The following is a 27,172-nucleotide window of genomic DNA, read 5'->3' as shown; positions in this document are numbered from 1 at the left end:
GTTTTCAAGAAGTTTCGTGACTTCCACATACCCTCCTTCTATACACTCTTCCAACCACAAGAACTTCAGGCTTTGTCTATAGACAGGACTGCCGATAAAAGCACTTCCACATCTCAGATATTTGCATGACAATGCTTCGTATCCTTTCGTGGTCGGCTTCAGTATCAGGAACCCTCTCCGTCACCTTCTGAGCAAAGAAGTCGTGAAGACTTTCTTTCGAATCGATGTCTGATGAGTTGCTATTGGAGTGCTTGAACGCATCCTGAATGATATCCCACACGATAGTGGAGTACTTTTCACCATCCTTGAGGGACAAGAGCTCGCCAGACTCATTAAAGACACAAGACGTTGACTCCCAGTCACTGATGGCAGTATTCGTTTGCTTGGCGAGATCTAGCATTGGGTTATCGTTGGTTCCATGAATCCAATTTGGACCAACATCAGCCAAGTGACCATTTGGAAGGACCTCTTGATGCAAGCGGCCACCAACTCGATTCCTGGCCTCAATGATAGTGACTTTGAAGCCATTCTGAATAAGAATATCTGCACATCGAAGACCAGCGAGACCAGCACCAACTACACCAATATGTGGTTTTGAGGTCAGATCACCCCTCCAACGCTGTAAGCTTGTTAATCAGCATTGTCTTTAAAGTGTGTAAGAGGCTGAGAATGAAACTGCCACCGTTACCCAGTCCATAAGTGGCGTCCAATATGAGACATTTAACAACGGCAAGTTTGGTGCAAAATTTGTACATACCTGTTTCAAACTATCCATAGTGACGAATTTCCTCAAGATCTTATCTTGATCATACCCAACCCGAGTATGTGGACGGGTAGACCAGAGATCCTGGTAGATCTTGGATGTATGCCTAGCGGCAGGACTAGTGCAACATATCGAGTAAGCATCCATGCTGAGATATTCAAGATGTATGGTCGAAAGATATGCGTTGAGGAATGGGTGTAGAGCAATGGTAAAAGAAGGATAACTGGACTTTCAGTAGGGAAAGAGGATCGAGATAGAGAGATATAACAAGGTATGATAGGGTGAGGGATACAGGTGTAGCCCAGAACGGAGGGATATAAGCCTCAACGGTTGACAAGGAGGTCACCAGGTGTCAAAGTCATGTCAGGCAAGAATGGTTTTTGGCCACCAAAGTTTCCTGAGAATGGATGACAACTAGTAAGGGGCTAGATACCGTGACAATGACGATCACGAGGGAAATATATCCACCGCATAATGGAGGGAGGGAAATGGCCGTGTGGTGTCTCGGGTGTGTTAGCTCCTACGATGCTTAGATCAAGGCAATTTCTAGCCAATGACCCAGTTGGAGATAGTTGCGGCAACCTGAGCGGTTTGCAAACTACAGATAACGAAGAAGAGCCAATCGCAAAACATCAATAAGAACAAAACCCCCAGGTGCCAAATGGCAAAACCGTTTAGAAAGCGGGCGCAGGGACAGGCGCCGCCGTGCGCGCCTCGATGCTTTAGTATGAGCTTTAAACTCGACTTAAAAACATCGCCATTGGAGCAACCTCTTTGATAAGGAGGCTCGGCAGTATGTAAAAGGCCAAAGTGAGGCGGACAGGGACATGGCTGTCACGGATGCAGGTCCGGGGTTCGAAAAAGAGTAATAAACTGAGAATGAAGATACACAAAGAAAAGCCCGCAAATAACCAAGCCAATGGCGGCTCTGAACTGCTGCTCATGGGAACACGTTGACAAGACAAGGTCCGCCGTTTGATATAGACCCAAGATGCCTCTCAAAAGGCCTGTGCAGATCCAGATTCAAATCGTGGATCCTCCCGTTTGCCAAGCCGTACCAGGTCTGAGAAACGGAGGTTGGAAAACGGTTCAGAGGTTTCGAGTCGAGCGCAAGCAGGGCCATGTAAGAGCGAGGCAAAGTGATAAGAGAAGACGAGGGGTGAGAACGAAGACTGGCTGATACGTACTTTAGTAAGAATCGAGGGTGCAAGTGAGATAGATCAGGATGAAAGAGAGAATATCGCATTGCTCTTCAAAGAGCTTATGAAACATAAAAAGAATCAGTTCAGGCTCAAAGGGAAGGATTCTGAGGCAATCCTCAAGTTTTATCTTTATCGGCTTCTAGCGGCGTGGGGCCATGACTAACGCGATTCGCCGCACAAGTAAAGAAACTTGATTGCCTGCTTCGTATTTTGGCGTCTGTCTCTGAAGCGTTGACACTGTCGCAAGATAGATGCATTCTAGAGAGTGAGCCCTCCACGGATTTACCAACGAACCCACGAGACTGTCAAGCCACCATGTCCAAATACCCAGAGCCCCTGGTACAGGTTGAGCTAAGCGGTACAGAGCTTACGATAGAGAGACAGGAATACACAGAATATTGTCCTTGATGATAATCTAGGTTGCTTGAGTAATGAGAGCGAGCGAGAAGATGCTATAGCGACAACCAGGTTTCGAAGGGTGTAGGTGGGTAGCTTGTAATGAGCAAACTCAACACATCAGACAGAGCGTAAGTAACGGTGCAGTTTTTGGAAGGATTGTCAACGTGTTGTTCTCAATGGCACCCAAGTGAGTAGCAGCGCAAGTACTATTAGAAGCTTATCAATGAGTGAGTCTTGGGGCGTCGCTCTATACTAGATGCTGAATGTCGTCGTCCTCGATAGCCATCCTTTACTGCAACTTCAGTCCCCTCGAGTGCTTTACCTGCGTTGCCTTATAACCAATCAGGAATGAAATCAGATGAGCGGAACATGTATGGTCTTTTCATGATTTCTTGCAGGGGATTACCTTGGGATCAAGCAGATCCTAACGAATGTTAGTGAACGACAGTTCCTAAGTTTTGTGTAATGAAGCTCAAGGCCCATAACACCAGGCCATTTGAGAGAAGGACGATGATGGGCTTTTAACAAGCCGCGGATAGAGACCTCGCTTAATGAGTTATCGAGCTTTATTACCGAGGAAAGACTCAACTCTAGCGACCCTCTATCCATGTCTCACTTTTTTTTGGTCAAGATTCAGGTCATTCCATCATGTGCAAATGCGTCGGCCCCGCCCCCACAAAATGGAAGTGATGCCGCTGAAGCCAATGGGAGGCTTTGTATTTCATCACAGCAGGCCCACTTAGTCGGTGCCGAGGTTCAAGGTCATTCATCGTCTGGGGTAATTGTGTGTCTGGGGGCTTGAGAACAGCTAAAGCAAGCCAAATTCCATTCATTCAACTCTGTTTCTCACTTGTTCTTCTATACTCTTGTGATACCTCGTTTCGCTGTAATATCCCAAATCACAACCATGAGCTCTCCTACAGATACGTTCTCCCGCGAGGAGGTCCGCTCCCATACAACCGACGAGTCCCTCTGGTGCATCATCGATAGCACAGTCTACGATCTCACAGACTTCGTCGACGCTCATCCTGGTGGTGAGACTGTCCTAAAACAAGTCGCCGGTCAAGATGCCACGACCGCTTTCTACAATCTCCACCGACATGAAGTTCTCACAAAGTACAAGGACCTCGCAGTTGGCACCATCGAGGGCGAGAAGCCTCAAGTTATTACCCCACAGCCTGGTGACCTCAGCAAGGTCCCCTACGCCGAGCCTCTATGGCTTGCAGAGCCCTTCCGTTCGCCCTACTACAAGGACAGCCACAGGCGATTGCAGCGCAAGCTCCGAGAATTCGTCGATAGTGAGCTTTACGCGGAGGCGCAAGAGTGCGAGGCGACTGGACAATACATTAGCCAGAAGATGATTGATCGCATGAGCGAGCTGGGCATCTTACACATGCGTATTGGGCCTGGAAAGCATCTCCACGGTGTTGATCTCATGGGAGGCGCCGTCAAGGGTGAGGAGTTCGACTACTTCCATGACTTGATCGTGGCACAGGAGCTTGCGCGAGCTATGGCTCGAGGTTTCGCTGATGGAAACATGGCGGGTATGACTATTGGATTGACAGCGGTTCTCAACTTCGCCCGCGACGAGGCATGGAAGAACAAGATTGCCAACGAGGTCTTCAGCGGCAAGAAGAAGATCTGTCTCGCCATCACCGAGGCCTTCGCTGGTTCAGATGTCGCTGGATTGCGCACAACTGCTGAGAAGACACCCGATGGCAAGCACTATGTAAGTCAATTGCTACTTGAAGATCAAACATAAAGCGCTCACACAAACTAGATCATCAACGGTACCAAGAAGTGGATCACCAACGGTGTATGGTGCGATTACTTCGTTACAGGTGCCCGAACCGACAAGGGCTTGAGTGTCTTCCTTATCGAGCGTGGCGAGGGTGTTGAGACTAAGCAGATCAAGACCTCTTACTCTACAACAGCTGGTACAGCTTTCGTGACATTCGATAACGTCAAGGTCCCCGCCGAGAACATGTTGGGCAAGGAGAACAAGGGTATCCAGGTCATTCTGAGCAACTTCAACCACGAGCGATGGTACATGGTTTGTAAGTGTTACCACCTCCCAACCGCGGCATAACCATTCAGATTAGATCTAACCTCTATTCAATAGGCGGAAGTCTCCGTTTGTCACGATCCATCATTGAGGAGTGCCTCAAGTGGAGTAACCAACGCCAGGTGTTCGGCAAGTCACTCATTGACCAACCCGTCATCCGCCAGAAGTAAGTTCTTCTAAACCCAGCATATTTCTTCAATTGCTAACGCTGTCCAGGCTCGCAAAGATGATCGCGCTCATCGAAGCCAACCAGTCATGGCTCGAAACCGTCACCTACCAAATGTGCCACATGCCCTACTCACAGCAAGCACAGCACCTTGCCGGCCCCATTGGTCTGCTCAAGATGAGCGCCACTCGTGCTGCCCACGAAGTTGCCGACGAGTCCGTGCAGATCTGGGGTGGCCGTGGTATTACCCAGACTGGTATGGGCAAGTTTATCGAGATGTTCCACCGAACATACAAGTTCGATGCCATTCTTGGTGGTGCCGAGGAAGTGTTGGCAGATCTCGGTGTGAGACAGGCCATGAGGAACTTCCCCAAGGCGATGCTGTAAGACTACGGTGCAGTGTTTCAAGGTGGCTATAGTTTAAACCATGTATTATTGGAAAATATCCAGCAATTTATTTCTTCTTGTTAAGCCGAAGGACATGTGATAATTAATTCCTTTCTAGGCTGCGTTAACGCAACCTTTTAGGTAGATCCCGAGCAAATTTAGTAGACACTTCGCATTGGGTGCTTGCAATGTTGTATTAATACTCCTAAAGTCGAAGCACTTGGTTTTCTGCTATGTGTTTCAGTATTCGTCGTCGTCGCCTGCCAACCTAAAATCGACAAATAAGTTGGCGTACTGACTTCAGAAGGTTTGCTCGTTAGGGTACCAGCTGTCCAGCTCTTTGAAGCCAATGTCCTTGTATCGTGGCTGAACATGATCTTCTTGATCAGTTGAACTACTGTTGAGTCTATTGCATCTGCTGCAAGTCAGCGTTCTCTCTACGACGTTGTTTTCAAACTTGCCAGATGGGTAGATGGACCCCATCTCAAAGCTAGTTGAGCCTTGAAACAGGCTCTCGTGTTTCGATCACCGTCAATTAAAGAGTGGCCAGGGTGTGTAGTAACATTATTAAATGGATATCTATCAAATATAAAACAGAGTTCACCTACAGGTGCCGCTCGTGGCAGACGATCGTTGCCCAGGGGAAGGACGCGAAGGCCAAAGTAGAAATATAACCAAACATTGGTAACAACGTACGACTACACAAGCGTTGTCAACAAGTTGATCGGAAATTGTAAAAACATCATGAAGGTATCTTTTTAACATGAAGGGCTTAGCCATGTAGTCCTCGCAAAACAACCAAAACTTCGATCTCAATCCAGCGATCCGCGTCCCTGAATATTCCTCTTCGCTCTTTGAAAAGCCTGAAATTGGTATTATCCAGCCAAAGATATCGGTAAGTGATCTTGTATGCATCACTCATTCAAAAGAGTTGATTGAAGGCAAAGGACGTGCGGAATGACGGTTAGTTTTCCATTAACAATGAAAAATAATGAAGAGAGGCGGTTGAGGTGTTGTTAGAGATTAAAGGCCAAGTACTAGAATATCCAGCGGCTTATCAAGGACACCAAAAAAGATCAAACTTGGATCCAAATTGCATTTATGTATTGACAGTCTGGAATCATCTATGCCAAGACAAGTGTGATGAATCTAGATAGGATTCCAGCCACGGTGTAAATGTTAAGTAGACAACTCAACTCAGCACAGATCGATGGAGAAGTCTACACAATGGCATGCTTGTGGTACCAATTCAAACAATACTTCCAATGGCGCACTTGATTGGTTTCAGTTGGAAATGAAGAGCCTTTTCAGAGGCTCTATAGATAGTGTCCATCTTCTAGATAATGGATGTAGGTGTATTACGCAGCAAAGCCAGAGTAGTTTTCTTGCTATCATGATGCTACCCATATAAGCAGCCTGATATAGAATCCAGAGCCAGGCTGCTAATGCTTCCGATCTTTTTACCTTCATTTAAACGACATCGCAGTCAGCTTGATTCTATGCATTCTCCCTGTCTGCAGTCGACCTTAATTATCAGAGTCCCGGATTTTGAAATTATTGAGTCATGCCGACAGCCTAGTTCATTGAATGTCTGTGTTTAGGCCGCTAAAGTTCTTGCTGAGTTTCACCTGTATCAGCTCCTTATTCAAAAACTCAGCCGAGATTGTTGTAAAAGGTCTTTCGTGCCGGATCCGTATCTTCCCGTAGGCTTAATATGAGCCGCAACGAGCCACGCCAGGAACTCTTGTGCACTCCGAGTCTTGAACCGTTCTAGATCTGAACCTTAGTCACACAGTTACCCCTGAAGGGTTCCTGTCTGCGTGACCAGCAACTCGCTCGCCATTTCGTCATACCAAGCTGACTGAACATGCTATTGTCCGAATAGCATGCTACTAATCGGAGACTATCTTAATAGCAACAGGCCGATTGTGCTGGTGTGTCCAAGAGGAACAGCCACCCTTTGAGCCTTGTTCACCTTCATTCTACACAGCCGCTTCTGCTAGAAACGCAAAGCATAGGTCGGCAATATCGAAACACACAGTCACACCAGGTTAGAGTTTCCACAACGTCGGGATCAACGCATTTCATCTCGACTTGACTACCAAAGGAGCACACCCAGCTCTCCTCAGCTTGGGTTCTCCACTTGCAGCGAGTAAGCAGAGCACCAGAGGTGTTGTGAAACATTGCATGCAAGACACCAGATATTTTCAGTTTGATCTCGTCACCCCCACCCGTCACCATCCGTCTGTCTCAAAGTCGAGTCGATTTCATGGTCGTAGTCGTTCGTTCGTTGTGTGACGAAATCCAATGCCGATATGTTCCAATCAAAGCTGGTCGCCGCCAGCCACTCGTCGAGAATCGCGCGCGGTTTGTTTTGTGAGCCTCCATTCTGCCGTGATGATCATAAGAAGTCGTACGAAGAAGTTGAACTTTTGTCAAAATGCCGTAAAAGAACTAGGAAATAAATCGTCCGTGGGTATCAACGAGTCTCCACGTCCACCTCGCCTCAGTCGCGATGCTGAGTCACGAGCCACCATTTTAGTTGCTGGGGCACTGAGACTGGACGTGTCCAGGCTGCTGGCACTTGTAGCAGATCTTCTCACCACCAGCGGACTCCTTGGGGCAGTCGCGGGAGTAGTGGCCAGACTCGCCACAGTTGTAGCACTTCATGCCGTTGACACACTCGCCTGTGATTTGGTTAGCCAAGATCAAATGCTCCCGGATAAAAGTGCAACTTACGAGACATATGGCCGTAGCCACCGCAAGAGTAGCAGGTCTTGCCAGCGCCACCACCGAAGCCACCACCATAGTTGTTACCGTAGGAGGACTTGGAGCAGTTGCGGGCAATGTGGCCAATCTCACCACACTGAAACGTTGTTAGCCGCAGCCGTAGTCTGAAGGACAAATAAACTCGCCTTGTAGCACTCGGTAGCCTGGCCGCTGCCGCCGCTCATGGGGCAGTCACGGGAGATGTGGCCGGGCTGGCCGCACTTGTAGCAGGACTTGTTATCCTTCATGGGCTCGGTGCAGTCACGGCCTGTGATGAATTAGCGACAGTCAAACAAGAGAGGTGAGAGACATACTCATGTGGCCCTCGCCTGAGAGCAAAAAATGTTAGTCGACAAAATTACAGTATTGAAAAAAGAGCCAGCAGGTCTTACCACCGCAGTTGTAGCTAAATCTCAATTAGCAAAGAAAAACTAAAAACTTTGAGAGAATACTCACCACTTAGCAGGACCCTTGGTAGGGCAGTCACGGGCCTAGAGAGAACAGTGAGTGGGTTGACAGAGACGCAGACGTCGAAATGCGTATCATACCTGGTGGCCAGTAGAACCGCCTAGAAATCATGTTAGTGCTTGTTCGAGTGTAGAAGTAAGAGTATGTGGAAACGAGACGTCGCAACCGGGGCTTAATGAGATTCAAAAGCCACTGCCAAGCCGGGTCTGCGGTGAGTGTATGGCACGCGACCAGCCGTGCACAAACACATCAAGGGCAAGCCACAGCATCAGCGCACTATTTTGAGTCGCCTTTGGAACCAAAGCAAGCGCAGAAGCTTGCATTGGTCTGAAAACAGGTCTTGGCGCGGAACATGCTGATGAAGGAGTCTGAATGAGATAGATCAGACTTACAAGAGTAGCAAGCGCCACGGGGCTGCTGCTGTTGTTGCTGCTGGAAAGAATCCATTTTGAGAAATTGAGTGGTTGTGTGAAAGGGTTTCTGAATTCTCAAAGTCAGTCTAAGAAGTGAGGCACAGATATGAAAGTGTGTCAAGGTAAAAGCTAGAGTGGTCACCCGCCTCCGAGATCCGATAGAGGCAAGGGATTGGCGAGGGGTTGATGTGTAGTGACGGAGTTGCTGGAAGTAAGAAGAGGGGGAACTGGAGGAAATTGAAAGGTTTTCTTTGCAGATGAGAAAACACAGACTCTTTGAACCAAAATGGCTGAGAGGCGTGAGAAAGTCATGAGGGCGATTCAGAGACTCTTGAACTTCGCAATTGGAGTTGTAATCGCATTAAAATAGTGATTGACTGCCGACAATGAAATCCAACGGCTCGTCCCAATGGCTTGTCATGAGAGTGAACAGTGAGTTTTAAGCCCACTCACAACGTTCTCATAGCTGAAAGTGGTAGGCGGGGGCGGGGTGCAGAGATTTCCCAGGTAATTTTGCTCCAGGATTTTTTTCCTGGCGAGCGCTGGGAGATGATGATGCGAAAGAACGGCAGTGAAGTGGGAGTTGCTGGTAAAGAGGCTGCGTGTTGAATTCTGATAATTTAAAGTCATAAACTTACCGAAAAGTTTGATTTGCTTATGTTCGCAAGAGGAGGGGATCAAACGAGAATTTGAGGAAAGTTTGTGGTGATGTGTGAAAGAGAGAACCAAGGCCGAGTTCCAGAGTTGAGGGGAGTTTTCACGCGCTTTGACGGGTTGAGTAAGTGCGGGTCGAATCTGCATACTGCCCGCCTGCCCTGCCGTCTACCTTACCTTAGTCTAAAGTCCCTGGCCCAGTGCGTTTCTCAATCCACAGTGGAGGCCTGACTTCTCGCTTCAGGGCTCAAATCGTTGGCCCTCCCGCTGCAAGTCGTCCCTTGCAGCGAGCACATCCACTGGACTAGCATCGTGGATTTGGATCTAGCCGGGGCACTGTGCAATCACCCGATCACATTTTACTACAGATATTCGTATCCTGACGCCCATTGATCTGTAACTACCCGAGAAATTGATTTAGATAAATTGGTCTGTTATTGTGTTCAATAGGCATTGGCTCGCTCGTCATTGTTCTCGAAAACCTCGAGTCAAACGAGGATGTACAATGTCCGTCTGACAAGGCCTTTATCATGGATGGGTCGATGGCGTCTGAGTTGGCTGTTACACAACATTTAGAGCTGTTCTATTGGTACTCAAGCCCTATATGGCGACGTTGTACAAAGATGATGCAAGATGCCAAAGCCGGTCAAGATGCGACATTATGGCTATCATCACTTTGTATCACTCGACTTGTGCTTGTGAGAGCTGAGTGTGATAGGTCATAATCATCTATCAGAGCCGAGCCAAGCAGATAGGTACAGCAGCTGTGATCTTTTGAGGTACCAAGATATGTCAGATGAGATACTCTGAAACCTCTTGATCGCAAATCTTCCCATAAATCGCTCTTAACACACTTGCCAACGTCGTCAAATGACCTTGCATCCGACGCTGTAACGTGATGAAATGCAGTTGCCCTAACCATGCACAATCAGGCGAGATCGCCAAAGACGCGGCGCGACCGCACAGATGGGGCAAGGTGGAGGTTCTAGCTGTTTCAGGCATAGTCTGTGAAGCTATAATTTGAGATCCAGATCGACGCAACATAGCAAAACACCAGCCGACATCATGAGACGGCTTATCAACGGAGGCGTGAATGATGCCCTCAGCCTAATTCGAATACATGAGAGACAATACTTCTTCAAGAAACTGAAAACAGAGCCTTTTGTTCCAATAAACTCATTCTCCAATAGTCTTCAACCTTTCGCTGGCTAAGAGCCTCACTGGACGCTTACAATCAAGGTCAAGGATGTTGTCTCCCTCAACGAGACAACTCAGCTGCCTGACGTTCTCCAATTGGAACTTGTGTTCAGTCTCAACATGTACGTTGTACGCCGTTGTAATCGGAGAATTGTACGTACTTGGTAGCAGAGTGTGACACAAAGCTGCTGTGCACCCTCGAGTAGCCTCCTCGACAACGACGGAATTCTATCGGTCTGAAGCACCGACTTGTTTTCGATGATAAGATTGCTCTTTCATCCTCCCAACCAGACATGGATGTTCTAATTTTCTATGAAAGATTGGCCATCAGGATCTCTGGCAGCGAGAAGAAATCAAACGACGTTGTAGACTGGGCTTTGAAGCTTGAGGATATCGCCCAAGGGCTCGGAACTGCTTTTACACATGATAATATCCATTTAATAACTTGATTTGCTTATAACATACCTATTAGTTCCTGTTGTTGGTCCATTTATACACTGACAATGGGAGGAGGTCGGCTTCGCTGTCAGCATCAATTTCTTGTTGGAATTTCGTTCTAGAGGAAATGGATGCTGGTTCCTTGAAAATACTTAAACAGAGTCTCAGCAGACCCGTACTGTATTACTTTTGCTAAAGCCGAGTTTGCCGAGCACCTGGTGACTGGGCTTGAGAGACGTAGCTACTAGTTTGAAGCCATCAATCATCTTGATGGGAATATACACCATTCTGCTGAGATCCGATCAGGCTAGAGCATAGTCAACCCATGAGATTGTAATATTTCAGTAAACTATTGTCATGTTTCAGGCCAGTCATCTTCATTGAACCCTATAAATGCTTATTGGTAATCCCAAAAATGGGAAGAAATCGATGGAATCCTCTGTCGTTTTCGACTATTCGCCATAATGAATGCTTTCTGAAACTTTCTAGATTTCTAACACGCCCATAGTCCGCGAAAATTACGTCTGATGGCGTTCTTGAATGGACCAAGCGAGGCCGAATATGAGACATAAGGTTGATAAGAGTTGGCGGTTAACACCAAAAACCTTCCCTTTACGTCTACATCTACAGGACGATATGAGATATCTAGAGACGCGCCAGCCTTATGGAGAACTGACTTCAACAAACCCTCCCGGGAAAATAATGCGAGAATATCTTCCTCTGTTCCCTCTCATCTTTTCCCCTTATAATTATTACTTCAATCCGCACACTTTTATTCCCAGGAAAATTTCCAACAATCATCAGTCCGACAGTACCATAACAGTACTAATTCCTCCGTGCTGGCCTTCTCTCATACATTTCCGATTGATAGGGTGCCTCTTGGCAACCCTCCTGTTATTCCACGGTTCAGTGACAGCTACTGAACATCCCAACACGTCCCACTTTCGTCAGTCCCCTCCGCAGGTCGAATACTACCATGGTATCCCTCGTTATAAGCACTTCGCAAGACTCCAATATCTTTTAAAGAAGGGATACCGACCAATATCGCTAAGTTTTTATGGGCCTCCTCATGACACCCTTTACTCTGCAATAGGCTTAATAGCTGGAGTAATCAGGTTTCTTATGGTGTAGCTTCAATCAATGATGAAGTATGAAGGATATCTAGGGATAACATTCAAGAAAATGTCTTTCAAACCGCCGATGCACTCAGCGGCTCCTTATTCACAAATGAGCAAATCGAAATTATCTGTCTTCAATTATTTGTACATGTAGTGTTATCTCGGTGGCTGGTGGATGTCCGCTCCTCATGAGCTGACATCCCATTCGCTCGTTAAAGCGGGAGATGCCTCACGCTATTTCGATCAACCTCAAATAACGTTAGTACAACGCCATTAAATAATCATTGATCGACGCCTGATATCTTTAAAATCTCACTGAGGGCGGTTTAATAATTGGCTTATCAAGAACCTCGCATCTCAGCCTTCCTGGCCTAATCTTGACTAACGATAACCCATCACCAAGTTAAACTTTCGTCACGACCTTGATCAAACAGTAGACCTCCAGTTACGAGCTCAACCTTTCTCTGCTGAACCCTCCAAGCTTTCATCCTTCATCGTTTCTCGCTCTCTATCGGTCTCAGAATGTCTTTTTCCGCAGACGGCGATGGTCGTCTCGACCTCAAACGCCGCGTCCAAGACATGGACAATGATAACTGGAAAGAAGGCCATACACGAGTGGCAGGACAAAAGCACTTCAGGTCTACAGCCAACGTTCGAATCGTGGAACGCCTCAAGCACATAACATGGGCATGGTTCACATTTGTCATGAGCACAGGCGGTATTGCGCTACTGCTACATTCAACACCACATCAGTTTCGAGGTCTGCAGGTTATCGGCAAGATCTACTTTATCCTTACGTTGGTCCTTTTTGTAACTATCGTATCCGGTCTTGTTTTTCGCTTCATGAAGACGGCATATGCGCTGAGGAATAGCTTAATGCATCCCACTGAGAGTCTTTTCTTCCCGTGCTCTCTACTCAGCGTCGCTACTATCATTGCGAATGCAACTGTATATGGAATTCCCGCTACTGGGCCGTGGCTAGCTACTGCGTTGCGAGTGTGTTTCTGGTTGTATGCTGGTCTTTCGATCTTATCAGCAATAGTCCAGTTCTACGTCCTATTTACCGGAGCTCATTTGCCTATTCATTCCATGACACCAGCATGGATTCTACCAGTATTCCCAGCAATGCTCACTGGGACTCTCGCTTCGGCCCTCATGTCCTCTCAGAGCCCGGAACATCGGATGTCAATGCTAGTAGCTGGTCTGACTTTCCAGGGTCTTGGGTGGACCGTATCTTTGTTTATGTATCCGTTGTATTTGGGCAGGTTGATGCAGGATGGTCTTCCAGCACCAGCAATGCGACCTGGCATGTTCATCGCTGTAGGCCCAGCAGGATACACAGCTGTGGCCATCATTGGTATGTCGAGATCACTTCCTGAAGGCTATGGCTACTTTGCGACATACCCAATGGCGAACGAAATCCTTCGAGTGCTGGCACTCTGGACTGGCGTATGGATCTGGTGTGTCGGCTTCTGGTTCCTTGGATTCAGCCTCTTCGCCGTCCTCACCTCTGCATTGAGATGGAAATTAAAATTCAGCATGAGTTGGTGGGCTTTTGTCTTCCCGAATATTGGCTTCACACTAGCTACGGCGTACATTGGTGAGGAATTGCAGAGTGAAGGGATTAAGTGGGTGTCAAGTGCAATGACGGTCTTGCTCGTGATCATGTGGTTCGTTGTTTTATATGGAATGATCTCAGCGGTGATTCGCAGGAAGCTTCTATGGCCTGGACGGGATGGCGATGAATCCTAATGAAGCTGCTTAATGATAGACTATACAATTCGATAGTTGTAGATCCCAGGTCGACCCCCAATACTGAGAAATTCTTCGTCATCTGTAAGAGGCGCAAACTTACTAAAATCCCTATTCTCAGCCCAGGGCTCTATGGTCTCTCCAGTCATGCCAACTTGGCCAATTCGACGGAACTCTCCTTTCTCGATGCCTCTAACAAGAACCAATGCTTGGCCAACAGGGCTTCCATCACGATTAAAGCGGCAGTAGAAGACTGAAAGGTAAATATCGACAACCTCTTCAGCCAGCACAGTTGGGGTAACATCATCAAGTAGAGCCCTGGTCACCGACAAATGTGCATATGCCCCCATGGTTGCCACAGTTGGACCCCCTGGTACCGTAACACGATTTTGGACAAATCGCAGCTTCCCGCCTGGTACGAACTCTAAAGCCTGTTCTTCCGTGAGACGATTCGACAGATCGATCATGTTCATAGAAAGACAGGCCTTGACTAATGGCCCCTGAAGGACAATGTACCCGCCAGAAACATACCCAAATTCCGACCCCATTGTCTCAACAGATGCCTCAATGACAGTGACTGTACAGACCCAAGGCTGTTCCGTCTCTGATAATTTTATGTTTATCTCCTTGTTTCCGATCAGGAACTTCTTTTTCGTATCTGGTGCTGGCTCAACTGACGCCCAGGACCACGATGGGGCGCGGTAATTTTGTGGCGGTGAGACTTTTCTACCCTCACTTATAGTCCATAATAGATCTTGAAGGAGAACATGGCGCCATATTCCTGCCAAATACGAGTTTGCTTTAATCTTCGCATGACTCTGATAAAAGCTAGCAATACCGGCAAATGCTACCAAGCGATCGGACTCAAATGTGAGCGAGCGTGACATGTATTCTTGCAGTAAAGTATGCCACACGAGCTGAAGACTCTCTTCACTTTGGCTTTCCATCGAATATATGGTCCCCGGAGCCATTGTATGGATGTATTCCCGATGAACATCAAAGTCAAAGCCTTCGCATGTCTCGTTTGCGGCAAAACCTCCAGAGGTCATATCTGAGGCTGAGGTCCACCAGAGCTGGTCTCGAGCGACGTGGATGGTCCTTGGCGATAGGATCCATTCTTGGAAGACCCATCCCCTACGAAACAGGGGCTGGGCAAGAACTGCGTCGCAGAAAGCAGATCTGTTCACGATCCTCACAGGCACAGGTGGAATCTGATTCTCAAACCCTGTCCAAGACGGAATGATCTCACAAGGATGCTTCAGCATTGAATGTTGTTCTCTGAGGCCGGCTGCAGAATCTTGGGCAGCAGTAGCGGAGATTGTGACATAGGCCAGGGAGTAAACAGAAGCCATGTGTGTAGCTTCGGTCTGCCAATCATCCTTGGAATCTTGAATGATACAGAGCGAGTCAATCCAAATGTACTCAACTTCCAGCGCATTGGCCAATCTGATGGCGTCTTGAAATGTTGGTGGGATCGTATCGAAAGGGATGTTCTTAAAGAATGTATCTCTCAAAGACTCCAACAACATGAGTGGTTGTACTGCGCCCCAGCGATGGCTGAGGGCGATGTAACGAGTAGATACGTCAAAACCAACCGTATTGACTAGTTTAACTGTAGGATCCCCTCCTGGCTTAGCTGATGGTTGGCAGTGAAGCAGCCTTGTTGGCAGCCGAGGAGTCAATCTTGATATCGTTGGTGACGAACTAAGCCAATTTTTTATTCGTAGCAACGATTCTTGGCGATCGTACTTGGGTTTCCATATGAATCGGTTATCTGCTTTTGAAGTGTCTGGTCGCATTAGAATAGTTTGTGTCGAAAAGACAGATCTAGTACTTACCGACTGTTAAAAAGGCCTGGTATATTTGAAAAGTATGGCCCTGCCACTTCTGTCCACTCCAAGTGACATACAGAAAGCCAAGAGTGAACATGCCAGAAAATGTTCCCGGCTTTGGCTTGATGATGGGGATTCCAATTATATTCTTCCCCATTTCCTTCATCTCTTTCAGTCTCTGAGGCATGGCCGCTGGTTGTTTATCCGACTGTATCCTCTCCGACATGATAGCACATAGACTACACTTGGCCGCATTTTTGGCCAGGTCATGGAGGCTGTGATGGAAATATGGTGTTGGTTTATCTTGTCCTGTTGCGTATTCCAGTCTGACTCTCCATTCAGTCACGTCTTTTGTGAAGCCAGGAATTCCAAAATCAGTGTCCTTAACATCAACCAAGTCTTTCTCAGCCAGCACATTTGTTGGGACATAATGCCCCTGAAAGATACCAGAACATGCTTTGCACAATTTCGAAGACATGGCGCAGTGTACAAATCAGTGACAAATATGAGGAGCTGTTATTTCAGTTCAAGTCGAGATGAGATGAGGTAAAAAGCAGGGAATGTCGACTTGAGCGCTTATAGGGAGCATGATGAGGCCTGCCGGGCGGCTGCAGGCTGCAGGTTGTTGGCCTGAGCCTAGACCAGGGTCATCATCTAGCATCTCTGAGCAGTCCATATTTGATATCCGCGAAGGAAGCCGATTTATAAGAAGTGATGGATTGCCGAGGGAATTAACATTTGCGGATTAGGTTCCGTTGACGTCGTCAATACTGAAGAATTCTGGGCGGGAGGTATGGATGTCTCGGTCATGGGCAGCTAATTTGTTAGGCGTCGGGAGCGCTAAGTTTAATTAACCCGCGAAACCTCGACAGTGAATACTGCAACACCACGATTATTGACGTCTTTCTCTAACAGCTTTTCTATGGATGCTTTTGTTTTTACTCAATCCCATCATGTATCACTAAGCAAGGCTATCTTGTTACTTTGTTTCTTTGAAAGCGCATCCACTTTCACTAAAGAGACTGTCAAAGAGACACGGCATCATGGACAAATTCCTTCAGAAAACACAAGCGCGAGCAACGCGTTCAAGTGCAATCAATGCATCGCAAAAATTCTTATCCCAGTTGGAGCCTGAAGATGATAAGACTTCCGTAACTAAGAAGCGCGCGGCTAAGCGCCCTCCACCTTCTCACGACGAAGACTTTGACGCGTCTGAGAGAGACGCGACGCCAGAAAACGATGTCAAGCTACCTGTAACAAAGCGACGGAAAACGCAGCCCGCAAGGGGCAAAAATGCAAACTCCAAGATTCATGAGACTTTGTTCTCATCTGAAGGGGAGACATGCCAAAACCCATGCACCCCTCCGTCAAGGCATCATCCTCTCTCATATCACCGACCCCTATTGCTCAAAGAGTCTTCCTCTCGCCAGGCACTTCTCAGCTGGTTTGACGGTGTGAGTACCAAGCGTTCGATGCCATGGCGCAAGGCCTGGATAAATCCAAAGGATCATGGTCAGACAGAACTTCGCAACCTCCTGGAACGACGAGCGTATGAGGTCTGGATCAGCGAGATCATGCTGCAGCAGACGCGAGTTGCTGTGGTCATAGACTACTGGAACAGATGGATGGGAAAGTGGCCCACGATCCACGATCTCGCTGCTGCAAGTGCCGATGATGTTCTCAGTGCCTGGCGTGGCTTGGGATACTACAGCAGAGCAACAAGAATTCACGAGGCGGCAAAGCTTGTGGTGAATGATTCGACTATGGAAGGTCTGTTGCCTTCCTGCACTCAAAATCTCGAGGCAAAGGTTCCTGGTGTTGGGCGATACACTGCCGGTGCCATTTCAGCCATTGTCTTTGGGCGAGCTGCGCCGATGGTTGATGGAAACGTTTTACGCGTGTTGAGCCGACAACTTGGGCTATTCGGCAACGTGAAAACCAACAAAGTCGTGATCGATACACTATGGGCTGCTGCCGATGCTTTGGTCAAAGCTATTGCGCGGGATGGGGCTGATGCTCAAAACGACGAAGAAGTCGAAACAAGCGATCGCCCTGGACGATGGGGACAAGCACTCATGGAATTGGGAAGCACAATCTGCATACCCAAGCCAAACTGCTCCGAGTGCCCCATTACTTCGACCTGCCGTGCCTACGCCGAAGGACAAACCTTGATCCCAAGCAAAGGCCGTGATAAAAAGATTGGGGACATCGAAGATTTGTGCGACCTCTGCGAGCCCTTTGAAGAATCAACGGCTTCAGATGAGCCAGAGGTCAAGGTGGAAGCCAAGACCTCCAAAAAGGCCAAGGCAAATGGAGGGCAAGGCAAACAGATGACCTTGGCCGCATTTGCCTTCAAGGGGCCACCTGGAGACAAGAAGGCTCCGGCAAAAGCGGAAACGGCCCCAAGTCCTCGCGACATGGAGGTTATTGTCGATCACGCACGTAAATTCCCACTCAAAGTCATCAAAAAGGCAGTCAGAGAAGAAGAGACATTGGTCTGCGTGATTCGCCGCGGTGACGGGCAATATCTGATCCAGAAACGTCCAGAGAAGGGACTTCTCGCTGGTCTATGGGAATTTCCCAGCTATATCCTCGAAGACCCGAAAGATGGTAACACGCCGGCAAAGCGAAGATCGAAGGCATTGTCATACGTTTCCAAGCTGCCAGGTGAGCACGGAGGCAAAGCAGTGAAACCTAAACATGTGGAAGAACTTGGCAGTGTACCGTGGCTCTTCTCTCATTTGAAGCTTACGATGCATGTCCACTTGTTCACCCTTGAAGATGGCGATCTGAATGACACAGAGTCGCTTACTTCAAGTCGACTGAGATGGGCGACTCCTGAAGCTGTTGATGAAGAGTCCATGGGTACTGGGATGCGCAAGTGCTGGACACTTGCTAAGGATCAAGACTAATGAACAATATCAGTTGTATAATTATAGCGAGTGTATTTTTAGATGCATGTTACAGTCAGTCATGGCGCACAACTAGGTGTTGGAATAGAATAAGCTGGAGCTGTAGGAAGTAGTGGAATATATTATTAGCTCCACAATTGTACTTCTCAGCCTATCATATCGAAAAATCTCGCAGCGCCTCACTATCGACTGTAGGTCCTTAAATCTCCTCAGCTTTCCATTCATCTTGTGGTTTAAACTCATGATCTCTCATCATGAGTCCTCCGGGTATGGTCACGTGTGTCTGCCGACAACAGGCGTCCCTTAAGTGGAAATCGCCGCGTCGGTAAAATGTGGAGACGCGTCGAGGTTGCATCAGCCCAAGTACATCTCTACTTCAACCGTTATACACACTCTTAGAGTCAAAAGACGAGTCAACAGAAATGTCATTCAGTTTGTATATAAAACAATGACAAGTTGGCTTGCTTCTGGTCGCCCGGCTCTTTTTGATGCCATCAACAATGCGTGTGATTTGATTGATCAGCAGATCGCATCAGGTACGTCATTAACTTAACGACACGGCATGAATGAGATGGTTAACACGCTTTAGATCTTGAAAAAGCCCAGAAGGAACTTAATGAAGCTCTTCAGCAGCGAGATGATTACGCGTCTAGAGCGTCTGAGTTGGCGGATGAAAATGCAAGATTAAAGCAACAGCTCCAGCAAGCAACAACCAAGACAGCAGAGAACGCACAGGCATCAGCCCGGCGAAAATCACCAGAGAGCAAAACACCAGAAAATGAACCAGACTGGAAGCTCGAGTGTGCTAAAGTTAGCCACAAGTTTAAGGCACTTTCGGCAAACTTCAAACAGGCAAAGGATGCCTTACGAAAAAGAAAAGAGGAGCGGGATCGATGGATTAATCATGCGACAATGCTGGAAAAAAGGATCAAGGCAGCTGAGGATGAGCATCGAATCAGCATTACAGATCGTCAAAACAGAAGCTCTCGAGCAACCACGCTCCCTGCGGCAAGGACAGAAGATGCTGCTCCCAGTCCCGGTACCAGTTTCACTTCGGAGGCTGGCCTCGAGCAAGCGGATCTGGAACTCCCACCTCTAGCCGCGGCATCTCTCCATGCTGACAACAATCAACCTGTTCCCGACACAAAAGCCGCCAACCCTAGCTCAGATTCTACACAAAGCGAGGGGGAGTCGAGGCACCACGAGGAGGATCTACCGGAGCTACCAGAGCTACCGCTTCAGGGCTATGTTAGCGAAGTGAAAATCAAGCAAGAACCAACATCCGACACACCAGTTGTTGTGTCAGAAAGAGAGGTGCGCAAGAGGAAACGCAACGATGCAGATCCCAATGAATCGCCATTACAAAAGGTGAAAGTTGAGCCCAATGAGCGATCCTCGAGCCCCATACAACCGTTAGGGCCTGCTACTCTCCTCGCACAAGAAAGTATAGACTTAGGAGACGTTGTACAAAGATTGTTGACGCCCAGGAAACGGCGTGAGCTAGAAGAGACACAAAAGTTGGAACAAATGCATAGGGAAGCATTTGCTACAGCCACGACCCCCAAATCTCTATTCGTTCGACCAGATCATGTACCTCAGACGGCTCGGCCAATCGAGCGAACCTCAGCACTCACGCCGCTGAGTGTAAATCGAAGGGTGGTGCAGTCAACTCGAGAAAAACCAGACACTCCCCTCAGAAAGGGGCTGGGACGTGGTATCTCGACTTTGGCTGAAGATGGCGAGGCCTACAGAAAGGACAAGGATGCAAATACAACTCCTAGGGGGAGACTTGATACACTGTTGAACAGCCCTGCCGCCCAGAACTCACCTGCTGGTCGACTTACCCCCAGAACGGCAGCAAGACCAAGCACAACTGCGGAAGACCTTGCAATTCCAGGACGGCGAGTATTGCCGTTCGAACAAGGGAGTCGAGCTAGAGACAGAACTCCCGCGCAACAGCTTGATACTCCGAGTCGAACTACAGATCTAGGCGCTGCCTCCAAGTTTACACGCCAGAATACGCGGTCTCCTTTGGGCTCCAAGGAAGGGACCCTGCGACGCAAACCAATATCAGAACTACGCCCTGACGACTTCAAAATCAATCCTCGAGCCAATGAGGGTCACGATTTTGCTTTTTCTGATGTGGTGCGCGATAAAAACGAGAGGTCTCGCATGCAAGGCTGTACCGATCTGCACTGTTGCGGGAAGGATTGGCGGGCCCTTGCTCTATCTGAACGTCCAAATTCCCCTTTGACAGCTGCCCAGCGACAAGAGGAACAGAAGTTGCTGGAGGAGTATCTGGGTGATTTTGCATACCGCTTGGGAACCATGGGCAAGAAGGAAAGAGATGAGTTGTGGGTTGAGGCCAAGACACAGGAGCTTGCCAATAGATATGGGACGCACCGATTCCACTACTCAAGAATGCGAAGTCCTCCGGGCTTTTGGAACGCAGACTTTCCGAACACGCAGGAGTTGGAGCAAGAGAGATCAGAGGCTGCTCAGCGAGAAAGGCAGACGGTACGGGACAGACACCGGGAGGCTATGCGCCCCGGAGGTAGATGGCTGTTCCGCGATGAGTAGATTTGGAAGAATGGGCATCATTGCATTGTAAGGATATTAAGCGTATATCTTTTGTCTTTGTGGGAGTTCAGGTATCAAGGTTACAGGATGGGATATGAAGCATTGGTACAGGTACAAGAAGTAAACTGGATCATAATTGAATATCTTGCCGCTTATCCGTTATCATCATGGCTTGTGTTGTGTTGTAGTTTCAATCCAGCGATCTTAGCCAGGATGTTGATATTGGAGAGCGATGCCGGGGCTTGGCCTTGAATGAGTGGATCCGATTCCCCTCGTTTGGAGTCGGTTTTCTGCCTCAGACAGCAACATTTGCCCCCAATCAATGAACCTTGTGCTTTCAGTTACTGGCTCGTGCAGTGCTGCTGTCGTGCGTGCGTTGCGGCTCGAGTTCGTCAGTGCTCATAGGTCATAGCCATAGCCATACCAGCCGCTGCAGAAGCCCGCGCCTTTGGATAATTTTATTCCACACTGGACGGACTGACCTCCGTTTTACGCTACCGCTACCTTACCTCACCTACCATCGCAACGCAACGTCAAGCGTCCCCCGTTTTGTCCGACGCAACTCGGCAAATCCTCTCTCTCAGTGCGTCTACTCTTCGGCTTCGACTGCGCTCATTGAAACAAGTCATTCAATTTTATTTCGGATTTCTTTGTTGCGTTTCGTTTTCCATCCTTTGTTTGTGCGGCTTTATTGGCTTGAGTCTGCCGCCTTTGTTCACCCGTGCCGACTTGACAAATCCACCCGACAACTTACTTTTTTGCGGTCAACGTTTGGCCGCCCACAGCTCGTGTCGCGTCGCGAACGCCCTGGCCGTATCGATCCGAGAAGCTTCGTCAAACTGAAGCCCGCCGCATACGAATCCTGCACCGTCCGCGAGAGGAGGCTCACACGCTGTCTACACGGGTGTCGCATCAACTGGGCGACTCCCGTCCTCACTCAATCCCCAAGCCGGCACGATGAGTAACCGCCATCTGCCGGCTGGGCAGAATATACAGGGAGGAGCTCACGGCGCCGATATGGTCGGCGGTCCTGGAGCGCCTCGTCGGAGGCAGCCTCCTCCCTATGTTCCGTACCAGCAACATCACCAGCACATGAACGTCATGTATCCTAACAACTACATGGCCTACAACCAGCAGTACTATGGGTATCAGCCACACTACCAGGGTCAACACTACCAGAACGCACAGTATCCGAACGTGCAGTATCAAGGCGGACAGTATCAGGCTGGACAGTATCAGAATGGGCAATATCAGAATGGTCAATACCAAACCGCACAGTATCAAAATGCTGGAATGCATTCTCCTGGATATGTGCCTTACCAGAACTTCGCACGATCACCACCTGCTATGCCTCAGTACATTCCCATGTCTGGCGTGAGCGTTCCTCCGAGCTATACTCCTCGACCAGCTCAGCAACAGTCACCTGCTTTGTCGAATCCCTACCAACCTCCGGCTGCGGCTCCAATCCCGCCCCAGACTCCCACCTCCACCCACTCGTCGCAGATGATTCCTCCCCCGACTCCCCCGGTCCCCCAGGAGACTGAGCTAGTTCCTCCCGGTCCTGCTGCGCCTGTCGAGCCTGCGGAACCTACTCAAGTGCCTTCGCCTCCTCCCGCTCCCAAGGAACCCTTCCGTGCACCTGTAAGTTGTTCGACCGATAGCGAATCTTACTCAAACTAACCCTATCAGCTACCATGGTCATCTCACCCCGATTTTAAGTTCCCTGCCAGGGCCACAAAGTCGAGGAGACGGAGGAGGCAACTCAATGCTGACAGTGAAGCTTTATCTTTACCAGTTGAGCAGCAACAAGCGGCCACAGAGCATGCCAGTGCTCCTGAAGCTAATGTCACCCAGCATTCGGGTGCAGTTCTCACCCCCGCGTCCTCGGCTGCTCCCTCTGAGACTGCCGAAATAAAGGCTGCCGATTCTCCCGTTTCTCCTGTCCAGCAACGATCACGCACCAACACTGCCACCAGCGCTACCTCGACCGCGACGAACCGCGCTGCCGCTCGCTCCTCCGCCGTCCCTGCCCCAGCTATTCCTTCTCTCCCTAAGGCCAGTCCTAAGGAGGCTAAGCCTGTGCGTGCTGAAAAGCCGGCAAACGGCGATATAGCCCCTGAGACTACTCCTGAGGGATCGACGAAATCTGAAGCCCTCGAGAAGGGAGCCCCTGAGAAGCCTGCTGAGCCTGAGCCCGCCCCCGAACCTGCCCCAGCAGTTAAGGCTGCCCCCGCAAACTGGGCGGACCTTTTGAGGAAGCCTGCTGCTGCTGCTGCTGCTCCTGTAAAATCGAATGCGGTTAATGGTACTGCCTCTCCTAGTACTCCGGTCAACGGCCATAGTACTGATGGTGTTGTTGGAGCCACCAACGGCTCTGCCTCCAGCTTTTCTAAAGCCAACGCAAGCTCTGTTGCGGAGGCTATTCACTCGTTCCACGTTGGTCTTGCCGACCAGGTTTCTTTCCTCGAGCCTCGCGGCCTGATCAACACCGGGAACATGTGTTATATGAACTCTGTATGTCTGAATGCCCTCTTTGGTCCCACTACTAAGCTAATCAATGCCAGGTATTGCAAGTTTTGATGTTTTGTCTTCCCTTCTATGATTTCCTAAGCCAGATCAGCAAGCGTGCTGTTCACAGCTTCAAGAGTGATACTCCTCTTATCGATGCCATGTAAGTTGTGCATCCATGCTAAGTTCTATGACTCAAAACACTGACAAACTCTTCAAGGATTATGTTTATGCATGAATTCAAGACCATCAAGTCCGCTGCTGGCATTGAGTCTCTGCGAACCACCCTCAAGAATGAGGAATTGGAGCGCTATGGTGATCCCTTCACACCTGAATTCGTTTACGAAGCTATCAGACAGCTTCCAAGATTCGCCAGTATGAGGGTAAGTTGTTCCTGACCACTTGCAATATTCACGAACTTTTGCTGACTGGTTACAGCGAGGTCATCAGCAAGACGCTGAGGAATTCCTCGGCTTCCTGTTGCAGTCTCTTGATGACGAGTGTACTGCAGTCCTCAAGAACTCCACACTACCTGGTCAAGAACGCAGGGCCAGTTCTGGGTCAGGTGCTGGTGAAGACTGGCTTGAAGTTGGCAGGAAGCAAAAAGCCGCCGTCTCTCGATCCTCCGGACCTAACTCTTTCAGCCCCATCTCGAGGATTTTCGGTGGTTCATTAAGGTCAGAGTTCCGTGTACCAGGCTTGAAGGACTCTATCACCACTGAGCCTTATCAGCCCCTTCAGCTGGATATTGGATCTCCTGATGTGCGCAATGTTGTAGACGCTCTACGAGGCCTTACTCGTCCCGAGCGTCTTCAGGGAGACTTCAACTCACCTCGTGGCAAGGATGTCACGGCCACCAAGCAAGTTTTCATTGACACACTACCTCCCGTCCTCATACTGCATCTCAAGCGCTTCCAATTTGATGCAGAAGGCAATGGGACTGTCAAAATTTGGAAGAAGATCGGCTACCCCTTGGAGCTTGAGATTCCTCGTGAAGCCTTGTCGCGGCAGAAACGCCAGACGTACGGTGACGACGGCATGCCCAAGTACAGGTTGATCAGCGTAGTATACCACCATGGAAAGAACGCCAGCGGTGGGCATTATACTGTTGATGTTCGGCGTCAAGAAGGACGCGAGTGGATTCGCATCGACGACACCGTCATTCGCAGGGTCCGAAGTGAAGATGTTGCCGAGGGCGGCGAGGAGGAAGAGATCAAAGACAACCGCAAGGACGGTCAATCATCTGGTTCTACTGGAAACCGATTCGGAGCGGTTCTCGACGAGGATGCTGGAGATGATGACGGCTGGAGCAAGGTCACAAGCCCTGCCGGAGGAGCGAAGAAATGGAGCAGCGTTGCCAACGGTACTAGTAACGGCAGTACCAAGGCCAAGCAGGTCAAGGACAACATCAAGGACAACAAGGTTGCCTACCTGCTCTTCTACCAGCGAGTGTAAGGATTTAATCACCTTTACCTATTCACTATCTATCACACTCACTATGCCGCCATGTTGAGCATTGATCATGGAGGGCGTTATGTTACGACTTAACACGAGCTTAACGGCCATATTTGGATGGGAAAAGCAGCATTTTCAGACGGAGTCGCATGTTGGGGGGTGAAAAACTAGGGAAAAGCTGCATGTCGGAGATATTCAGTATCCAGCTTGATGCTCGGCGTATGGCGTCGAGGAAGGGATACCTACGGATTGGACTGGGAAAGAGGAGGCGCTGGTGAGATGATGCCTGTGAAAGGCTGATCAGCTAGCGTACATGGGATCCGAGTAAGAAGCTTGGGACCTCTGGATGAAGCGGTATATCAGCATCTTCTGTTAGAGTTCCTTGGACAGCGACATAAGAGCTGCCTGGAGATGAACTTCTCGCGAGGTAATTCCCAGCGGGTACATTGTAAATTACAAAATTGTGCATGAGACAGTTTTATAAAATATTCACATGCGTACAAAGGTTTGGGAGTCATGACGATATGTGCAAAATGAGTCAAGTCAGACGACGTCTATACATAGGATACACGGGAACTGTCTAGTCCGTTGAGGTGTGGCCACCATTCGTCTAGGAGGCGCCAATTCCCTCTCAATCACCGTCCTGCTACTATTTAACCTCCGCCTTCTGATCTCCCAACCCGAGACCCAACAATGATTTAGTGCTTTCGGACGACGGCAATGGAGTCGAGCTCGTTCTTCTCGGCCTTCTCGGAGGCGACCTCCTCCATCAGGGGCTGGAGGTAAGGCTTGTCCTGTAGAGCGTGATGAGTTAGTCGATGATATTCTATCCATTCGTGATATCTCGGGATCGTCAACTCTTGTTTGCCGAGGAGGGGCCGGCAGAGAGATTCGATCGCAGGGTGTCCTTCATACCATGGCGGTGGTGATCCACTGGTCCTTGGGGAGGAGCTTGTGCTGGTAACTGCACTGAACAGCACGTCGGATGCGGTAGATGCGCTCATAAGACTCAACGTTGGAGAGACGCTTAAGGGCCTGCTGGGCAACTTCGTTCTCCTCCTCGAGGAGATCATCGTATCTATATCAACCAATTGAGGACTCCGGTCAGCCAGAAATTTCCCCAAGTATCGCCAATTCCAACATTTCGAGGTCCAATTGGCGTTCGCAGAGGGAGGGAGATCGCATACTTGAGGCCCAGCTGGCGGTAGCCGGCGGCGTTGACGTACCAGGTAGCGGCGGGCTTGAAGAGGCGGGCGAGCCACGGCCTACGGAGGATGAAGGGGGCGAGCGAGTACTTCATTTTGGAGGAGGATCGATTGACACGTTCCGAGGCTGGGGGTTGGAATTCGTGGTTGTCGTCGTCGTCGTTTCGTCGGAAATGGCGCGAATTGGGGATGGGCTGAGCGAGCAATTGCAAAACTTCCTGGGAGAGCTCGGGACGTCACGTGGTCTTGATGACCATTCCTTTGTCGTTCTCTGGCTGGCTTACAAGGTTTCGATCGGGCAGAAGGACCCCAAAAAATCGATGACTAAGGAGATATGTGGCGTTTGAGATTAGATTGTAGTATGTGGCGCAGGCTGTGGCGGGTGTTGCACATGGCATGGAGAATGACGATGTGGGGGTCTCCTGAGATGTCCCTGTCCCGTGGGAAACCGGTTCGGGACGAAACGGTCAATTCGAATGAACATGTGTAAACGAAGCATGAGTTTTGTGACTGTGAGTGTCTTTCATGTTAGACTAATAACACTTGATATCACGTATAGAATATGTAGTCACACTCATCTCATGCCTCGGATAAATCATCCTGCACCTCAAGCCTCGGAATACAACCGCCCAACGTCGTCATCCCACATCGAGCAAGGGTTCAAGATCGGTATCGGAGCTTGTCCTCGAGAGATACCGGGCCTTGCACGCAACTTGCAGCTGCCAACGCTCGTGCTCTCGTGCCATATGCAATCATATTACCCTTCCCATTTATGTATCTCTCTTTTACAGATAAAAACTATCTATTTTTCTCTAGTGTCTGCTAGTTCACACTGCGTCATTTTCATTTCGACTGTTGAGTTATCTATTGTCTCCGCTAATACCGGCTT

At 49.0% G+C, this 27,172-nt stretch overlaps 8 protein-coding genes across 14 annotated transcripts in view; 4 read left to right on the top strand and 4 right to left on the bottom strand.

Annotated features, from left to right (window-relative positions):
* FOXG_18986 (uncharacterized protein) overlaps positions 1 to 2,060 on the bottom strand; it is a gene marked incomplete at its 3' end in the record, with an annotated part of 3,121 nt that extends 1,061 nt beyond the window's left edge. Inside the window, exons 1-3 of one of the 2 annotated variants that reach the window (XM_018399141.1) lie at positions 1,951 to 2,048; positions 758 to 881; positions 131 to 619 (exon numbers count right to left, since the gene is read on the bottom strand). In XM_018399141.1, the coding sequence (XP_018240126.1) occupies positions 131 to 619; positions 758 to 881; positions 1,951 to 2,009 (672 nt within the window). In that variant the 5' untranslated portion in view covers positions 2,010 to 2,048. Of the gene's footprint in view, positions 1 to 130; positions 620 to 757 lie in introns of both variants that reach the window. The other variant, XM_018399142.1, reaches the window with a different exon arrangement.
* A 1,075-nt stretch (positions 2,061 to 3,135) lies between these two features.
* On the top strand, positions 3,136 to 5,201 carry FOXG_05118 (acyl-CoA dehydrogenase). Its single transcript, XM_018383235.1, has 4 exons — positions 3,136 to 4,093; positions 4,145 to 4,421; positions 4,487 to 4,595; positions 4,646 to 5,201. The coding sequence occupies exons 1-4, from the start codon at positions 3,272 to 3,274 to the stop codon at positions 4,980 to 4,982; spliced, it is 1,545 nt and encodes a 514-aa protein (XP_018240125.1). The 5' UTR covers positions 3,136 to 3,271; the 3' UTR covers positions 4,983 to 5,201.
* Positions 5,202 to 6,211: 1,010 nt separating this feature from the next.
* Positions 6,212 to 9,435, bottom strand: FOXG_05117 (cellular nucleic acid-binding protein). 4 transcript variants are annotated; one of them, XM_018383233.1, is made up of 9 exons: positions 9,271 to 9,435; positions 8,612 to 9,045; positions 8,300 to 8,319; positions 8,208 to 8,242; positions 8,144 to 8,157; positions 8,066 to 8,080; positions 7,898 to 8,019; positions 7,722 to 7,848; positions 6,212 to 7,669 (listed from the first exon to the last, which is right to left on the bottom strand). In XM_018383233.1, exons 2-9 carry the CDS (start codon positions 8,664 to 8,666, stop codon positions 7,521 to 7,523), a joined length of 537 nt encoding a protein of 178 aa, XP_018240123.1. In that variant the 5' UTR covers positions 8,667 to 9,045; positions 9,271 to 9,435; the 3' UTR covers positions 6,212 to 7,520. The 4 variants fall into 4 exon arrangements, with proteins under 4 accessions (XP_018240123.1, XP_018240124.1, XP_018240121.1 ...); XM_018383234.1 differs by having other exon boundaries at positions 8,612 to 8,699; XM_018383231.1 differs by having other exon boundaries at positions 6,250 to 7,669; positions 8,612 to 8,699; positions 8,906 to 9,293.
* A 2,883-nt stretch (positions 9,436 to 12,318) lies between these two features.
* FOXG_05116 (uncharacterized protein) lies at positions 12,319 to 13,913 on the top strand. The gene is made up of 2 exons (XM_018383230.1): positions 12,319 to 12,472; positions 12,521 to 13,913. Exon 2 carries the CDS (start codon positions 12,562 to 12,564, stop codon positions 13,789 to 13,791), a length of 1,230 nt encoding a protein of 409 aa, XP_018240120.1. The 5' UTR covers positions 12,319 to 12,472; positions 12,521 to 12,561; the 3' UTR covers positions 13,792 to 13,913.
* FOXG_05115 (uncharacterized protein) lies at positions 13,642 to 16,254 on the bottom strand. The gene is made up of 2 exons (XM_018383229.1): positions 15,630 to 16,254; positions 13,642 to 15,580 (listed from the first exon to the last, which is right to left on the bottom strand). The coding sequence occupies exons 1-2, from the start codon at positions 16,099 to 16,101 to the stop codon at positions 13,812 to 13,814; spliced, it is 2,241 nt and encodes a 746-aa protein (XP_018240119.1). The 5' UTR covers positions 16,102 to 16,254; the 3' UTR covers positions 13,642 to 13,811.
* A 412-nt stretch (positions 16,255 to 16,666) lies between these two features.
* Positions 16,667 to 21,115, top strand: FOXG_05114 (uncharacterized protein; the record flags this gene model as incomplete). Its single annotated transcript, XM_018383228.1, has 4 exons — positions 16,667 to 18,290; positions 18,711 to 18,726; positions 18,992 to 19,071; positions 19,125 to 21,115. 4 exons carry the CDS (start codon positions 16,667 to 16,669, stop codon positions 21,113 to 21,115), a joined length of 3,711 nt encoding a protein of 1,236 aa, XP_018240118.1.
* A 374-nt stretch (positions 21,116 to 21,489) lies between these two features.
* Positions 21,490 to 25,627, top strand: FOXG_05113 (ubiquitin thiolesterase). 3 transcript variants are annotated; one of them, XM_018383227.1, is made up of 6 exons: positions 21,493 to 22,756; positions 22,805 to 22,909; positions 22,970 to 23,629; positions 23,680 to 23,786; positions 23,844 to 24,006; positions 24,062 to 25,599. In XM_018383227.1, exons 1-6 carry the CDS (start codon positions 22,073 to 22,075, stop codon positions 25,076 to 25,078), a joined length of 2,736 nt encoding a protein of 911 aa, XP_018240117.1. In that variant the 5' UTR covers positions 21,493 to 22,072; the 3' UTR covers positions 25,079 to 25,599. The 3 variants fall into 3 exon arrangements, with proteins under 3 accessions (XP_018240115.1, XP_018240117.1, XP_018240116.1); XM_018383226.1 differs by having other exon boundaries at positions 22,805 to 23,420; positions 23,478 to 23,629; XM_018383225.1 differs by having other exon boundaries at positions 21,490 to 22,756; positions 22,805 to 23,629; positions 24,062 to 25,627.
* FOXG_05112 (ubiquinol-cytochrome c reductase subunit 7) lies at positions 23,987 to 27,144 on the bottom strand. The gene is made up of 3 exons (XM_018383224.1): positions 26,266 to 27,144; positions 25,994 to 26,156; positions 23,987 to 25,872 (listed from the first exon to the last, which is right to left on the bottom strand). Exons 1-3 carry the CDS (start codon positions 26,376 to 26,378, stop codon positions 25,777 to 25,779), a joined length of 372 nt encoding a protein of 123 aa, XP_018240114.1. The 5' UTR covers positions 26,379 to 27,144; the 3' UTR covers positions 23,987 to 25,776.
* Positions 27,145 to 27,172: the final 28 nt, after the last annotated feature.

This window comes from Fusarium oxysporum, chromosome 7 (assembly GCF_000149955.1).
Source record: "Fusarium oxysporum f. sp. lycopersici 4287 chromosome 7, whole genome shotgun sequence".
NCBI lineage: Eukaryota > Fungi > Ascomycota > Sordariomycetes > Hypocreales > Nectriaceae > Fusarium > Fusarium oxysporum.
Note: the sequence above shows the minus strand (reverse complement) of the source record. Positions and strands in the feature narration are given on the sequence as shown.

What these genes read in the sequence shown, in the direction of transcription:
- FOXG_05118 (XM_018383235.1), top strand. Translation starts at nt 3,272, where the DNA reads ATGAGCTCTCCTACAGATACGTTCTCCCGCGAGGAGGTCCGCTCCCAT. An exon ending in CGAGCGATGGTACATGGTTT is followed by an intron (nt 4,422 to 4,486) that starts GTAAGTGTTACC and finishes TCTATTCAATAG; the next exon opens with GCGGAAGTCTCCGTTTGTCA. An exon ending in CAACCCGTCATCCGCCAGAA is followed by an intron (nt 4,596 to 4,645) that starts GTAAGTTCTTCT and finishes AACGCTGTCCAG; the next exon opens with GCTCGCAAAGATGATCGCGC.
- FOXG_05117 (XM_018383231.1), bottom strand. Translation starts at nt 8,944, where the DNA reads ATGACTTTCTCACGCCTCTCAGCCATTTTGGTTCAAAGA. An exon ending in CAGCCATTTTGGTTCAAAGA is followed by an intron (nt 8,700 to 8,905) that starts GTCTGTGTTTTC and finishes TTGAGAATTCAG; the next exon opens with AAACCCTTTCACACAACCAC. An exon ending in CCGTGGCGCTTGCTACTCTT is followed by an intron (nt 8,320 to 8,611) that starts GTAAGTCTGATC and finishes CATGATTTCTAG; the next exon opens with GCGGTTCTACTGGCCACCAG.
- FOXG_05116 (XM_018383230.1), top strand. Translation starts at nt 12,562, where the DNA reads ATGTCTTTTTCCGCAGACGGCGATGGTCGTCTCGACCTCAAACGCCGC.
- FOXG_05115 (XM_018383229.1), bottom strand. Translation starts at nt 16,101, where the DNA reads ATGTCTTCGAAATTGTGCAAAGCATGTTCTGGTATCTTTCAGGGGCAT. An exon ending in CCAGGCCTTTTTAACAGTCG is followed by an intron (nt 15,581 to 15,629) that starts GTAAGTACTAGA and finishes TAATGCGACCAG; the next exon opens with ACACTTCAAAAGCAGATAAC.
- FOXG_05113 (XM_018383225.1), top strand. Translation starts at nt 22,073, where the DNA reads ATGAGTAACCGCCATCTGCCGGCTGGGCAGAATATACAGGGAGGAGCT. An exon ending in AGGAACCCTTCCGTGCACCT is followed by an intron (nt 22,757 to 22,804) that starts GTAAGTTGTTCG and finishes TAACCCTATCAG; the next exon opens with CTACCATGGTCATCTCACCC. An exon ending in ACATGTGTTATATGAACTCT is followed by an intron (nt 23,630 to 23,679) that starts GTATGTCTGAAT and finishes AATCAATGCCAG; the next exon opens with GTATTGCAAGTTTTGATGTT.
- FOXG_05112 (XM_018383224.1), bottom strand. Translation starts at nt 26,378, where the DNA reads ATGAAGTACTCGCTCGCCCCCTTCATCCTCCGTAGGCCGTGGCTCGCC. An exon ending in TACCGCCAGCTGGGCCTCAA is followed by an intron (nt 26,157 to 26,265) that starts GTATGCGATCTC and finishes TGGTTGATATAG; the next exon opens with ATACGATGATCTCCTCGAGG. An exon ending in AGTGGATCACCACCGCCATG is followed by an intron (nt 25,873 to 25,993) that starts GTATGAAGGACA and finishes CACGCTCTACAG; the next exon opens with GACAAGCCTTACCTCCAGCC.